This window comes from Bombina bombina, chromosome 11 (genome assembly GCF_027579735.1).
Source record: "Bombina bombina isolate aBomBom1 chromosome 11, aBomBom1.pri, whole genome shotgun sequence".
In the NCBI taxonomy this organism is placed as follows: domain Eukaryota; kingdom Metazoa; phylum Chordata; class Amphibia; order Anura; family Bombinatoridae; genus Bombina; species Bombina bombina.
In genome coordinates this window covers 43,437,590-43,451,563 of record NC_069509.1, presented here as the reverse complement: position 1 = coordinate 43,451,563, position 13,974 = coordinate 43,437,590, and the positions used below count along the sequence as shown (strand labels likewise).

General features: G+C 37.2%; 1 protein-coding gene across 1 annotated transcript in view; it reads right to left on the bottom strand.

Annotated features, from left to right (window-relative positions):
- Window positions 1-2,654: 2,654 nt before the first annotated feature.
- The window catches only part of LOC128641646 (uncharacterized), a 48,303-nt gene continuing 36,983 nt past the window's right edge, over window positions 2,655-13,974 (bottom strand). Inside the window, exon 3 of the mRNA XM_053694181.1 lies at window positions 2,655-2,986. Within this exon, the coding sequence (XP_053550156.1) occupies window positions 2,655-2,986 (332 nt within the window). The remainder of the gene's footprint in view (window positions 2,987-13,974) is intronic.

Below are 13,974 nucleotides of genomic sequence, written 5' to 3'. Positions count from 1 at the left end.
GTTGTGAAGTATTACCCTCTTGCTTAGAGGATGTAGAATTAGAGGCTGGTCCGTTTCTGCGAAAGGGACGAAAATTAGGCTTATTTTTAGCCTTAAAAGACCTATCCTGTGGGAGGGTGTGGCCCTTTCCCCCAGTGATGTCTGAAATAATCTCTTTCAAATCAGGTCCAAATAATGTTTTACCCTTGAAAGGAATGTTAAGCAATTTTGTCTTGGAAGACACATCCGCTGACCAAGACTTTAGCCAAAGTGCTCTGCGCGCCACAATAGCAAACCCTGAATTTTTCGCCGCTAATCTAGCTAATTGCAAAGCGGCATCTAAAATAAAAGAGTTAGCCAATTTAAGTGCTTGAACTCTGTCCATAACCTCCTCATACGAAGATTCTTTATTGAGCGACTTTTCTAGTTCCTCGAACCAGAAACACGCTGCCGTAGTGACAGGAACAATGCATGAAATTGGTTGTAGAAGGAAACCTTGCTGAACAAAAATCTTTTTAAGCAAACCCTCTAATTTTTTATCCATAGGATCTTTGAAAGCACAACTATCTTCGATAGGAATAGTAGTGCGTTTGTTTAGAGTAGAAACCGCCCCCTCGACCTTGGGGACTGTCTGCCATAAGTCCTTTCTGGGGTCGACTATAGGAAATAATTTCTTAAATATAGGGGGGGGGACAAAAGGTATGCCGGGCCTTTCCCACTCTTTATTTACTATGTCCGCTACCCGCTTGGGTATAGGAAAAGCGTCGGGGGGCACCGGAACCTCTAGGAACTTGTCCATCTTACATAACTTCTCTGGAATGACCAAATTGTCACAATCATCCAGAGTAGATAATACCTCCTTAAGCAGTGCGCGGAGATGTTCTAATTTAAATTTAAATGTCACAACATCAGGTTCAGCTTGATGAGAAATCTTTCCTGAATCTGAAATTTCTCCCTCAGACAAAACCTCCCTCATGGCCCCTTCAGATTGGTGTGAGGGTATGACAGAACAATTATCATCAGCGTCCTCTTGCTCTTCAGTGTTTAAAACAGAGCAATCGCGCTTTCTCTGATAAGTAGGCATTTTGGATAAAAGAGTTGCTATAGAGTTATCCATTACAGCCGTTAATTGTTGCATGGTAATAAGTATTGGCGCACTAGATGTACTAGGGGCCTCCTGTGTGGGCATAACTGGTGTAGACACAGTAGGGGATGATGTAGTATCATGTTTACTCCCCTCATTTGAGGAATCATCTTGGGCAATATCATTATCTGTGGCATTACTGTCCTTACTTTGTTTGGACACTATGGCACAATTATCACATAAATTTAAATGGGGAGACACATTGGCTTTCATACATATAGAACATAGCTTATTTGATGGTACAGACATGTTAAACAGGCTTAAACTTGTCAACAAAGCACAAAAAACGTTTTAAAATAAAACCGTTACTGTCACTTTAAATTTCAAACTGAAAACACTTTATTACTGAATATGTGAAAAAGTATGAAGGAATTGTTCAAAATTCACCAAAATTTCACCACAGTGTCTTAAAGCATTAAAAGTATTGCACACCAAATTTCAGAGCTTTAACCCTTAAAATAACGAAACCGGAGCCGTTTTTACATTTAACCCCTATACAGTCCCAGCTATATAACTAGAAAAGGCCCCCATCTGAAAAAGGTGTCCAACACAGTGCCTGCCGTTTTTCTAAACAATCCCCAAGATTATAATAACCATTATTAGTTAGAATCTGCATAATATGCCTAGTAAAGCAATCGTTTTAGCCCAGAAAAATGTCTACCAGTTTTTTAAGCCCTTTTTGAAGCCCTTTATTCTTTTATGTTTAACTAAGAAAAATGGCTTACCGGTCCCCATGAGGGGAAATGACAGCCTTCCAGCATTACATGGTCTTGTTAGAAATATGGCTAGTCATACCTTAAGCAGAAAGGTCTGCTAACTGTTTCCCCCAACTGAAGTTACTTCATCTCAACAGTCCTGTGTGGAAACAGCAATCGATTTTAGTAACTGTCTGCTAAAATCATCTTCCTCTTACAAACAGAAATCTTCATCCTTTTTCTGTTTCAGAGTAAATAGTACATACCAGCACTATTTTAAAATAACAAACACTTGATAGAAGAATAAAAACTACATTTAAACACCAAAAAAACTCTTAACCATCTCCGTGGAGATGTTGCCTGTGCAACGGCAAAGAGAATGACTGGGGTGGGCGGAGCCTAGGAGGGATCATGTGACCAGCTTTGCTGGGACTCTTTGCCATTTCCTGTTGGGGAAGAGAATATCCCACAAGTAAGGATGACGCCGTGGACCGGACACACCAATGTTGGAGAAAATGTATCTTGTAAACTGTAATGTTACTAAATAAATATATAAATAAAATTATAAATAAATAAATTATATATATATATATATATATATATATATATATATATATATATATATAATAATACAAATAAATATGGAATGTACTACATTTCTAATACAGTGTAAAATAATGTAGCTATGTCAAGTAAGTAGAAATAAAAGGATAAACAAATACCTGAATATTGAAGCAAAAATAAAAAAGGAAATAATGTAGTGACGTTATCTTAGGCTTTACTGATACATTTTAATGTCTCTGTCCCCTGTACAAACAAGTACATCAGACTCACACTCACAGTATCACAACCATCTCACCTGAATCTTTTGTACTTAGTTTCTTGGTCTCAGGTTTATCCAGGGATTTATGTCCCCAAGTCACAAGCACAGAAAATGATTTTTCTCTGAAGTGATCTCCTGGAATTCTGACTTCCGAACAAACATTAAATGTTGTATCAGGGTTTTGTTCAAATATTTCAGATGATTTTGTTTTATGTAAATCTCCAGCTCCACTTGTCCAGATGATGTTTATATCTTTAGGATAAAACCTCTGTAGCTTCAAGCGATACAGAATCTCCCCAGAGTCACAGAGAATGGGTTTTACAGGCTCTAAAATCTGAGGTTTTACTGAAAAACAAAATCCCACATATTAATAATTTTAACAGCAAAAATCTTAAATAACCAAAGGTAATAGAAAGTGTAAAGTCAGGGCAGCAGCTATGATCACAGCTTATTTCTGAAACATGTAAGCTGTGTTGGCGTGTCACCATTTCGGGGCCAATTTATCATATTGCGAGCGGACATGAAACGATGTAGCGTATCATGTCCGCCGCTCATCGATAAATGCCGACAGCATACGCTGTCGGTATTTACAATTGCACAAGCAGTTCTTGTGAACTGCTGGTGCAATGCCGCCCCTGCAGATTTTTATTTTTGTGCTGATATTCTGGTGTTTGACTGCCGTGTCACCTTTTTTGCACACAAACATCATTATTATTTCTGCATATATCTCTTACTCATATCTCTTCATATTAGCGAATGCATAACCTGCATTGTCAGCCAGCACTTATCTGTGTGTAGTAGTAGCTGTAAATACTCTGACAATGTACACTGCAGGCAAGACTCTCTATAACTGACCACTGTGACAATATACACTGCAGGCAGGGCTATCTATAACTGACCACTGTGACAATATACACTGCAGGCAGGACTATCTATAACAGATCACAGTGACAATGTACACTGTAGGTAGGACTCTCTATAACCGATCACAGTGACAATGTACACTGCAGGCAGGACTATCTATAACATATCACTGTGACAATGTACACTGCAGGCAGGACTATCTATAACATATCACTGTGACAATGTACACTGCAGGCAGGACTCTCTAAAACTGACCACTGTGGCAATGTACACTGCAGGCAGGACTATCTATAACTGATCACTGTGATAATGTACACTGCAGGCAGGACTATCTATAACTGATCACTGTGATAATGTACACTGCAGGCAGGACTATCTATAACTGATCACTGTGATAATGTACACTGCAGGCAGGACTCTATAACAGATCACAGTGACAATGCACACTGCAGGCAGAACTCTCTATAACAGATCACAGTGACAATGTACACTGCAGGCACGATTATCTATAACAGATCAGTGACAATGTACACTGCAGGCAGGGCTATAACAGATCACAGTGACAATGTACACTGCAGGCAGAACTATCTATAACAGATCACTGTGACAATGTACACTGCAGGCAGAACTATCTATAACGGATCACAGTGACAATGTACACTGCAGGCAGAACTATCTATAACAGATCACTGTGACAATGTACACTGCAGACAGGACTATCTATAACAGATCACTGTGACAATGTACACTGCAGGCAGGACTATCTATAACAGATCACTGTGACAATGTACACTGCAGGCAGGACTATCTATAACAGATCACAGTGGCAATGTACACTGCAGGCAAGACTATCTATAACAGATCACAGTGCCAATGTACACTGCAGGCAGGACTATCTATAACAGATCACTGTGACAATGTACACTGCAGACAGGACTATCTATAACAGATCACTGTGACAATGTACACTGCAGGCAAATTCATCTATAAAAGATCACAGTGACAATGTACACTGCAGGCAAATTCATCTATAACAGATCACTGTGACAATGTACACTGCAGGCAAATTCATCTATAAAAGATCACAGTGACAATGTACACTGCAGGCAGAACTATCTATAACAGATCACAGTGACAATGTACACTGTAGGCAGAGCTATCTATAACAGATCACAGTGACAATGTACACTGCAGACAGGACTATCTATAACAGATCACGGTGACAATGTACACTGCAGGCAGAACTATCTATAACAGATCACAGTGACAATGTACACTGCAGGCAGGACTATCTATAACAGATTACTGACAATGTACACTGCAGGCAGGACTATCTATAACAGATCACTGTGACAATGTACACTGCAGGTAGGACTATCTATAACTGATCACTGTGACAATGTACAATGCAGGCAGGACTATCTATAACAGATCACAGGCAATGTACACTGCAGGCAGGAATATATATATATATATATATAACAGATCACTGACAATTTACACTGCAGACAGGACTATCTATAACAGATCACTGACAATGTACACTGCAGGCAGGACTATCTATAACAGATCACAGTGACAATGTACACTGCAGGCAGAACTATCTATAACAGATCACAGTGACAATGTACACTGCAGGCAGAACTATCTATAACAGATCACAGTGACAATGTACACTGCAGACAGGACTATCTATAACAGATCACTGTGACAATGTACACTGCAGGCAGGACTATCTATAACAGATCACAGTGGCAATGTACACTGCAGGCAGGACTATCTATAACAGATCACAGTGGCAATGTACACTGCAGGCAGGACTATCTATAACAGATCACTGTGACAATGTACACTGCAGACAGGACTATCTATAACAGATCACTGTGACAATGTACACTGCAGACAGGACTATCTATAACAGATCACAGTGACAATGTACACTGTAGGCAGAACTATCTATAACAGATCACAGTGACAATGTACACTGCAGACAGGACTATCTATAACAGATCACGGTGACAATGTACACTGCAGGCAGAACTATCTATAACAGAGCACAGTGACAATGTACACTGCAGACAGGACTATCTATAACAGATCACTGTGACAATGTACACTGCAGGCAGGACTATCTATAACACATTACTGACAATGTACACTGCAGGCAGGACTATCTATAACAGATCACTGTGACAATGTACACTGCAGGTAGGACTATCTATAACTGATCACTGTGACAATGTACACTGCAGGCAGGACTATCTATAACAGATCACTGACAATGTACACTGCAGGCAGGACTATCTATAACAGATCACTGTGACAATGTACACTGCAGGTAGGACTATCTATAACTGATCACTGTGACAATGTACACTGCAGGTAGGACTATCTATAACAGATCACAGGCAATGTACACTGCAGGCAGGAATATATATATATATATATATATATATATATATATATATATATATATATATATATATATATATATATATATATATATATATATATATATATATATATATATATATAACAGATCACTGACAATTTACACTGCAGGCAGGACTATCTATAACTGATCACTCTGACAATGTACACTGCAGGCAAGACTATCTATAACAGATCACTGACAATGTACACTGCAGGCAGGACTATCTATAACAGATCACTGTGACAATGTACACTGCAGGCAGAACTATCTATAACAGATCACAGTGACAATGTACACTGCAGGCAGGACTATCTATAACAGATCACAGTGACAATGTACACTGCAGGCAGAACTATCTATAACAGATCACAGTGACAATGTACACTGCAGACAGGACTATCTATAACAGATCACAGTGACAATGTACACTGCAGGCAGAACTATCTATAACAGATCACAGTGACAATGTACACTGCAGACAGGGCTATCTATAACAGATCATGATGACAATGTACACTGCAGGCAGGACTATCTATAACAGATCACCGTGACAATGTACACTGCAGGCAGGACTATCTATAACAGATTACTGACAATGTACACTGCACTGCTGCAGGCAGGACTATCTATAACAGATCACTGCAACAATGTACACTGCAGGTAGGACTATCTATAACTGATCACTGTGACAATGTACACTGCAGACAGGACTATCTATAACAGATCACAGGCAATGTACACTGCAGGCAGGACTATATATAACAGATCACTGACAATGTACACTGCAGGCGGGACTATCTATAACTGATCACTCTGACAATGTACACTGCAGGCAAGACTATCTATAACAGATCACTGACAATGTACACTGCAGGCAGGACTATCTATAAGGATCACTGACAATGTGCACTGCAGGCAGGACTATCTATAACAGATCACTGACAATGTACACTGCAGGCAGAACTATCTATAACAGATCACTGACAATGTACACGGCAGGCAGGACTATCTATAACTGATCACTCTGACAATGTACACTGCAGGCAGGACTATCTATAACAGATCACTGACAATGTACACTGCAGGCAGAACTATCTATAACAGATCACTGACAATGTACACGGCAGGCAGGACTATCTATAACAGATCACTGACAATGTACACGGCAGGCAGGACTATCTATAACTGATCACTACGACACTGTACACTGCAGGCAGGACTATCTATAACTGATCACTCTGACAATGTACACTGCAGGCAGGACTATCTATAATTTATCTCTGGAGGTGCATAACTAACTTTCCTAAATCCTGTGTAAATGTTGCACTAAGAAACAAACACTACCAGGTGTCACCAGACCAGCCCTATAACTCCTGTTATAACACCTGTGAGTATTCACATCTATATAATCATAAAATCACAAATCCCAATGCTAGATAACATCTGTTATTAGGAAATGTTTTAAAAGACTCATGTGCTATTTAAAAGCTTTGACTGATGCTTTTCATGATCCACTATAAGTTCTATTTGTGGAATTTATCTCTGCTTTTAATTCGATTGTTCCTGAATTGCCAGTGGCTTCTTAGATCGTTAACTAACAAGAAACATTTTTTTTAAGTGAACAGGTTGACATCTGACCCTGTTTATCTCAATACTGGTGTTCGGGAAGGATGCGTTTTTTCTCCTTTGCTTTATGCTCTTTACACCAACGACTGTACTTCTGGAAGTGAATCTGTGAAGTTATTAAAGTTTGCAGATGACACTACATTGGTAGGGCTTATCTCAAATTGAGATGAACAGAGTTAGGCTTACCAGACGTCCCAGTTTGACTGGGATTGTCCCTGTTTGGATGTGCTGTCCCGATTGTTCATTCTGTCCCAGTTTCCCAGGTGTCTGCTATTTGACCGGACAGTCCGGCATTTCTGTTTGCTGTCTTTTTTAAAAAAACAGACATTTTTGGGTCCATTCTGTCCATGTGCCTTACTGACTGCCTGACAACCTTTGTTTACAGTCAGTAGCACTGTGAAACTAAGTAGCAATGCGCTGAATAGCACAGAAGTGAGTGACGTCAGTCACAGATGTGCGGCCAATGTGAGGGTAGGCAGCATGTGATGTACAAAGCATTATGGGACATGCAGTTGCCATGGTAGCAAGATGCTAACAGTCCACCCCGGGTGATACTTTAACCCCAACAGTGCCAGTGACTAGGGCAAGGTATTCTCCTGGCACACCTGGCTTTGCGGTCACATAATGAGCATCAGGCTGCAAGACAAGGGCTAATGCTGGTCACTGAGTAGGCATTGCTATAGCCGCAGCTACATGAACTCAGTAGCAGACACTGTGTAAATTGCTATATATGTAATGTTATTTATCCGGTGTGTACAGTGCACGGTGTGTTATGTTTACAATAAAGCTATGTGAATATTAGAAATAATTTCCACTGTATGCTTAGTCGTTTCCATAGCAACAGTGACAGAGCACTTCTAGATTGTAAGTTCCCATGGGAATAGGGCCCTCAATCAATCCTGTCTGTCTTTGTAAATTTTGTCCTGTCTCTTACAAGTCTTGTACGGTTTTATTTATATGAATTGTATCCATGGACAGCGCTGCGGAATATGTTGGCGCTTCATAAATAAAGTATAATAATAATAATGACCTTTGCCTTAGCAGATCATTTCCGGGTTAAGTGTTCACACGTGTGCAGAGTCTGTGTGCTAGGTAAGTGCCTGTTGTAAGTTATGCATTACCTCTTTAATTTGTGCAAAAGGTGCTGCTCTGTAATGGGGACATTACCCGCCTGGCATTATATATGGTACAATGCTGTGTAATAATGACCTTGTGCAGAAAGAATGCATTCTGGGGAACTGCTTAGCAAAAGCTGCCCTTTATGATAGGCAGTGATCACAAAGGTTAATTACTAATTATAGGGTTATTTACCATATCATTCTCTGTATAGCAAACCTCTCTGGAAAATTAGTCCCGGTCGGTAATCACCACGCCCCCCTTGACCACGCCCCTGACCACACCCCCACTGGCACCGCACCAGTAAGTTTCCCTTTAAATCTAATTATAAACTTACCCATTACAGTAAGTTTCTCTTTAAATCTAATGATAAACTTACCCATTACAATAAGTTCCCTGTAACTATAATGATAAACTTACCAATTACAGTAAGTTTCCCTGTAACTTTAATGATAAACTTACCCATTACAATAAGTTTCCTTGTAACTCTAATGATAAACTTACCCATTACAGTAAGTTTCCCTGTAACTCTAATGATAAACTTACCCATTACAGTAAGTTCCCTGTAACTATAATGATAAACTTACCCATTACAATAAGTTTCCCTGTAACTATAATGATAAACATACCCATTACAGTAAGTTTCCCTGTAACTCTAATGATAAACTTACCCATTACAGTAAGTTTCCCTGTAACTCTAATGATAAACTTACCCATTACAATAAGTTTCCCTGTAACTCTAATGATAAACTTACCCATTACAGTAAGTTTCCCTGTAACTCTATTGATAAACTTACCCATTACAGTAAGTTTCCCTGTAACTCTAATGATAAACGTACCCATTACAGTAAGTTTCCCTGTAACTCTAATGATAAACTTACCCATTACAGTAAGTTTCCCTGTAACTCTAATGATAAACTTACCCATTACAGTAAGTTTCCCTGTAACTCTAATGATAAACTTACCCATTACAGTAAGTTTCCTGTAACTCTAATGATAAACTTACCCATTACAGTAAGTTTCCCTGTAACTCTATAGATAAACTTACCCATTACAGTAAGTTTCCCTGTAACTCTAATGATAAACTTACCCATTACAGTAAGTTTCCCTGTAACTCTAATGATAAACTTACCCATTACAGTAAGTTTCCCTGTAACTCTAATGATAAACTTACCCATTACAGTAAGTTTCCCTGTAACTCTAATGATAAACTTACCCATTACAGTAAGTTTCCCTGTAACTCTAATGATAAACTTACCCATTACAGTAAGTTTCCCTGTAACTCTAATGATAAACTTACCCATTACAGTAAGTTTCCCTGTAACTCTAATGATAAACTTACCCATTACAGTAAGTTTCCCTGTAACTCTAATGATAAACTTACCCATTACAGTAAGTTTCCCTGTAACTCTAATGATAAACTTACCCATTACAGTAAGTTTCCCTGTAACTCTAATGATAAACTTACCCATTACAGTAAGTTTCCCTGTAACTCTAATGATAAACTTACCCATTACAGTAAGTTTCCCTGTAACTCTAATGATAAACTTACCCATTACAGTAAGTTTCCTGTAACTCTAATAATAAACTTACCCATTACAGTAAGTTTCCCTGTAACTCTAATAATAAACTTACCCATTACAGTAAGTTTCCCTGTAACTCTAATGATAAACTTACCCATTACAGTAAGTTTCCCTGTAACTCTAATGATAAACTTACCCATTACAGTAAGTTTCCCTGTAACTCTAATGATAAACTTACCCATTACAGTAAGTTTCCCTGTAACTCTAATGATAAACTTACCCATTACAGTAAGTTTCCCTGTAACTCTAATGATAAACTTGCCCATTACAGTAAGTTTCCCTGTAACTCTAATGATAAACTTACCCATTACAGTAAGTTTCCCTGTAACTCTAATAGTAAACTTACCCATTACAGTAAGTTTCCCTGTAACTTTAAAGGGACAGTATACACTCATTTTCATATAACTGCATGTAATAGACACTACTATAAAGAATAATATGCACAGATACTGATATAAAAATCCAGTATAAAACTGTTTAAAAACTTACTTAGAAGCTGTCACTTTGGCTGTGTTGAAAAGGTAGCTGGAAAGCCCATTGCAAGTGGCAAATAAGACACTCCCCCCCTCCCCCTTCTTTTGCATATGAAAAGACCCTTTACACAAACAGGAGCAAGCTGGAGTAGGTAGTCGAGCGTATTCACATAAAACTTTGGGGCTTGGTTAGGAGTCTGAAAATCAGAGCAATGTTATTTAAAAATAAGCAAAACTATACATTAATTTAAAAAAAAAACTTTATGGGCTATATAAATAGATTATCTACAAAACATTTATGCAAAGAAAAAATGAGTGTATAATGTCCCTTTAATGATAAACGTACCCATTACAGTAAGTTTCCCTGTAACTCTAATGATAAACTTGCCCATTACAGTAAGTTCCCCAGTAACTCTAATGATAAAGTTACTCATTACAGTAAGTTTCCTGTAACTCTAATAATAAACTTACCCATTACAGTAAGTTTCCCTGTAACTCTAATGATAAACTTACCCATTACAATAAGTTTCCCTGTAACTCTAATGATAAACTTACCCATTACAGTAAGTTTCCCTGTAACTCTAATGATAAACTTACCCATTACAGTAAGTTTCCCTTTAACTCTAATGATAAACTTACCCATTACAATAAGTTTCCCTGTAACTCTAATAATAAACTTACCCATTACAATAAGTTTCCCTGTAACTCTAATGATAAACTTACACATTACAATAAGTTTCACTGTAACTCTAATGATAAACTTACCCATTACAGTAAGTTTCCCTGTAACTCTAATGATAAACTTACCCATTACAGTAAGTTTCCCTTTAACTCTAATAATAAACTTACCCATTACAATAAGTTTCCCTTTAACTCTAATGATAAACTTACCCATTACAGTAAGTTTCCCTGTAACTCTAATGATAAACTTACCCATTACAATAAGTTTCCCTGTAACTCTATAGATAAACTTACCCATTACAATAAGTTTCCCTGTAACTCTATAGATAAACTTACCTATTACAATAAATTTCCAAGTAACTCTAATGATAAACTTACACATTACAGTAAGTTCCCCTGTAACTCTAATGATAAACTTACCCATTACAATAAGTTTCCCTGTAACTCTAATGATAAACTTACCCATTACAGTAAGTTTCCCTGTAACTCTAATGATAAACTTACCCATTACAGTAAGTTTCCCTGTAACTCTAATGATAAACGCACCCATTACAGTAAGATTCCTGTAACTCTAATAATAAACGTACCCATTACAGTAAGTTTCGCTGTAACTCTAATGATAAACTTACCCATTACAGTAAGTCTCCCTGTAACTCTAATAATAAACTTACCCATTACAGTAAGTTTCCCTGTAACTCTATAGATAAACTTACCCATTACAGTAAGTTTCGCTGTAACTCTAATGATAAACTTACCCATTACAGTAAGTTTCCCTGTAACTCTAATGATAAACATACCCATTACAGTAAGTTTCCCTGTAACTCTAATGATAAACTTACCCATAACAATAAGTTTCCCTGTAACTCTAATGATAAACTTACCCATTACAGTAAGTTTCCTGTAACTCTAATAATAAACTTACCCATTACAGTAAGTTTCCCTGTAACTCTAATAATAAACTTACCCATTACAGTAAGTTTCCCTGTAACTCTAATGATAAACTTACCCATTACAGTAAGTTTCCCTGTAACTCTAATGATAAACTTACCCATTACAGTAAGTTTCCCTGTAACTCTAATAGTAAACTTACCCATTACAGTAAGTTTCCCTGTAACTTTAATGATAAACGTACCCATTACAGTAAGTTTCCCTGTAACTCTAATGATAAACTTGCCCATTACAGTAAGTTCCCCAGTAACTCTAATGATAAACTTACCCATTACAATAAGATTCCCTGTAACTCTAATGATAAAGTTACCCATTACAGTAAGTTTCCTGTAACTCTAATAATAAACTTACCCATTACAGTAAGTTTCGCTGTAACTCTAATGATAAACTTACCCATTACAGTAAGTTTCCCTTTAACTCTAATGATAAACTTACCCATTACAATAAGTTTCCCTTTAACTCTAATGATAAACTTACCCATTACAGTAAGTTTCCCTGTAACTCTAATGATAAACTTACCCATTACAATAAGTTTCCCTGTAACTCTATAGATAAACTTACCTATTACAATAAGTTTCCAAGTAACTCTAATGATAAACTTACACATTACAGTAAGTTCCCCTGTAACTCTAATGATAAACTTACCCATTACAATAAGTTTCCCTGTAACTCTAATGATAAACTTACCCATTACAGTAAGTTTCCCTGTAACTCTAATGATAAACTTACCCATTACAGTAAGTTTCCCTGTAATTCTAATGATAAACGTACCCATTACAGTAAGATTCCTGTAACTCTAATAATAAACGTACTAATTACAGTAAGTTTCGCTGTAACTCTAATGATAAACTTACCCATTACAATAAGTTTCCCTGTAACTCTAATGATAAAATTACCCATTACAGTAAGTTTCTCTGTAACTCTAATGATAAACTTACCCATTACAGTAAGTTCCCCTGTAACTCTAATGATAAACTTACCCATGACAGTAAGTTCCCTGTAACTCTAATGATAAATTTACCCATTACAGTAAGTTTCCCTGTAACTCTAATAATAAACTTACCCATTACAGTAAGTTCCCCTGTAACTCTAATGATAAACTTACCCATGACAGTAAGTTCCCTGTAACTCTAATGATAAACTTACCCATTACAGTAAGTTTACCTGTAACTCTAATGATAAACTTACCCATTACAGTAAGTTTCCCTGTAACTCTAATGATAAACTTACCCATTACAGTAAGTTTCCCTGTAACTCTAATGATAAACTTACCCATTACAGTAAGTTTCCCTGTAACTCTAATGATAAACTTACCCATTACAATAAGTTTCCCTGTAACTCTAATGATAAACTTACCCATTACAGTAAGTTTCCCTGTAACTCTAATAATAAACTTACCCATTACAATAAGTTTCCCTGTAACTCTAATGATAAACTTACCCATTACAATAAGTTTCCCTGTAACTCTAATGATAAACTTACCTATTACAGTAAGTTTCCCTGTAACTCTAATGATAAACTTACCCATTACAGTAAGTTTCCCTGTAACTCTAATGATAAAATTACCCATTACAGTAAGTTTCCCTGTAACTCTAATGATAAACTTAC